Raw genomic sequence first — 2,266 nt, 5'->3', positions numbered from 1 at the left:
GGGGAGTACCTGGGGTCCCAGCTGTGTACTAAGCCTGGCGTGCCCCCCCCACAGCCCAGGTCTCTGTGCTTTCCCCTTCTGTGATATTTCTGCATGTGGGGTGCATCCTGCTGGAGGCTCAGGGAGCTGGGGAGGGGGCTGGGCAAGAGCTGGGCTGTGCTGCTGGGGGGATCAGGCACTGCTGCTGCTGATGGGGAATGCGGGGATTCTGCTGGGGGCTCTGCAGCTGCAGCTGGGGAGGGTGAGATGGGCGCTCTGGGTCTAGCAGCTCCATCCCCCAAATCTTCCCTTCTGGCCATGTGGGGAGGGGGCAATACCTCACTCACCCCTGCTTTCCCCTATGCCAGAACTGGAGATGGACCCCCACCCCCTAAAATGCAAGGAGCACAGAGCAGGGAAACTGAGGCACAAGTGAGGCCCCCATCCCCATTTTCACCCATCCAAACACCAGGGCAGACCCCACCTCGGGCAGACCTCACAGCTGGCAGGCTGAGCAGAGAGAGAGAGACGGACAGATGGACGGATGGGAGGCACGGGGGTTGGGGGGGCTATGGGGGTGGGGTGGGCACTGACCTCTCTCCCACCCTATTAACCCATAGGATTCTCAGTGGATTCGGGTGCAGGGCTGACGCGGCGCCGGGAGCTGAGCTTTGTCAGTGGGGCACCACGTGCCAACCACACGGGTGCTGTGGTCATCCTGCGCCGTGACAGCGCACACCGCCTGGTGCCCGAGGCTGTGCTGCCTGGAGAGCAGCTCACATCTGCCTTTGGCTACGCACTGGCAGTGCTGGACCTCAACAGTGATGGGTGAGTGCGGTGCCATGGTGCCGTGGCACCATGGGGTCTCCGTGCCACAGCGCCTTGGTGCCATGGTGCTTTGTTGCCATGTTGTCTTGGTGCCATAGCACTGCGGTGCCACATTGCTTTGGTACCAATGTACCTCGATGCCAAAGTGTGTTGGTTCCATGGTGTCTTGGTGCCTTGATGCCCCGGTGTAATGGTGCCATGGTGTGTCGGTGCCATGATAAGTCAGTGCTGTGGTGTCTTGGTAACACGGTGCCTTGCTGCCTTGATGCCGTGGTGATTCGGTGCTGCTGTGCCATGCTGCTTTGATGCCATGGTGCTGTGGTGCCACAGTGCTTTGGTGCCGCAGTGCCACGGTACACTGGTGCCACCCAAGGGTGGTCCCAGAGAGTGATGCACGCACCGTGCCCGCAGCTGGATGGACTTGGTGGTGGGGGCCCCCCACTTCTTTGAGCGCAAGGCTGAGATTGGGGGGGCTGCCTATGTCTACATCAACCCTGCGGGGCACTGGGATGCTGCCACCCCCCTGCGCCTCACCGGCACCCATGGCTCCATGTTTGGCATCGCCCTGGGCTCCGCTGGCGACCTCAATCTGGATGGCTTTGAGGGTGAGGGGCTGGGGAAAGGAGGGAGGGAGGGCTCTGGTGTCCCACTTTGTGCTGCTGTGCCCTCCCTTCACTGCTCCTGCCCTCCCAGACCTGGCTGTGGGAGCCCCGTTTGATGGTGCTGGCAAGGTGTACATCTACCATGGCAGCAAGTTGGGCATCGTGGTGAAACCGGCTCAGGTGAGTGGTATGAGGTGGGAGGGGGGGGGATTGGGGTGTCACCCATTGCTCCCCACTGTTCCCAGTGTCACGGCTGTCCTCCATCCCCAGGTGCTGGATGGGGAAGGTGTTGGGGTGACAACTTTTGGGTACGCGCTCTCTGGGGGGGTTGATGTGGATGGGAACCTCTACCCCGACCTGCTCGTTGGCTCCCTGTCTGACACTGTGGTGCTGTACAGGTGAGTGCCCACTGTGGACACCTGCCCCCAAACAGGGCGTCCCCATCCCTGAGCATCTCCTCACTCTAACTCTAACCCGACCCCCGTCCCCAAGCATCCCCCACCCCAAGGTCCCATCATCCCCCCTCCCCCGGTGCACTCCCTGACCCAGAGGTCCCCAGTTGCAGCCAGGGGTCCCCAGTTGTAGGGTGTAGGTGCCGAGGCTGTGACCAGGGGTCTGCCTCCCACCCAGCACCCTATGCTCCCCCCACAGAGCCCGTCCAGTGGTCTACATCTCCCGGAACGTCTCCCTGCTCCCTGCCAACATCGACCTGGAGCAGAGCAACTGCCAGCACCAGGAGGGCATCTGGTGTGTGCCGCCCAACCCTCAGCCCCACATTGCAGCTGGAGGGGTCAGCGCTGCCTCAGCTCACCCCCCCACCTTCCCTCTGCCCCATATCCCCACAGCGTGGATGTCCA

The 2,266-nt window shown here is 62.6% G+C and overlaps 1 protein-coding gene across 1 annotated transcript in view; it reads left to right on the top strand.

Moving 5' to 3' along the window:
* LOC100550013 (integrin alpha-7) overlaps nucleotides 1-2,266 on the top strand; it is a gene marked incomplete at its 5' end in the record, with an annotated part of 10,163 nt that overhangs the window by 2,168 nt on the left and 5,729 nt on the right. Inside the window, 6 exon segments of the mRNA XM_019611178.2 lie at nucleotides 600-807; nucleotides 1,219-1,412; nucleotides 1,501-1,589; nucleotides 1,680-1,807; nucleotides 2,061-2,156; nucleotides 2,255-2,261. Of these exon segments, the coding sequence (XP_019466723.2) occupies nucleotides 600-807; nucleotides 1,219-1,412; nucleotides 1,501-1,589; nucleotides 1,680-1,807; nucleotides 2,061-2,156; nucleotides 2,255-2,261 (722 nt within the window).

The sequence above is a fragment of the Meleagris gallopavo genome, unplaced genomic scaffold (genome assembly GCF_000146605.3).
Source record: "Meleagris gallopavo isolate NT-WF06-2002-E0010 breed Aviagen turkey brand Nicholas breeding stock unplaced genomic scaffold, Turkey_5.1 ChrUn_random_7180001869334, whole genome shotgun sequence".
NCBI classification, from domain to species: domain Eukaryota; kingdom Metazoa; phylum Chordata; class Aves; order Galliformes; family Phasianidae; genus Meleagris; species Meleagris gallopavo.
Note: the sequence above shows the minus strand (reverse complement) of the source record. Positions and strands in the feature narration are given on the sequence as shown.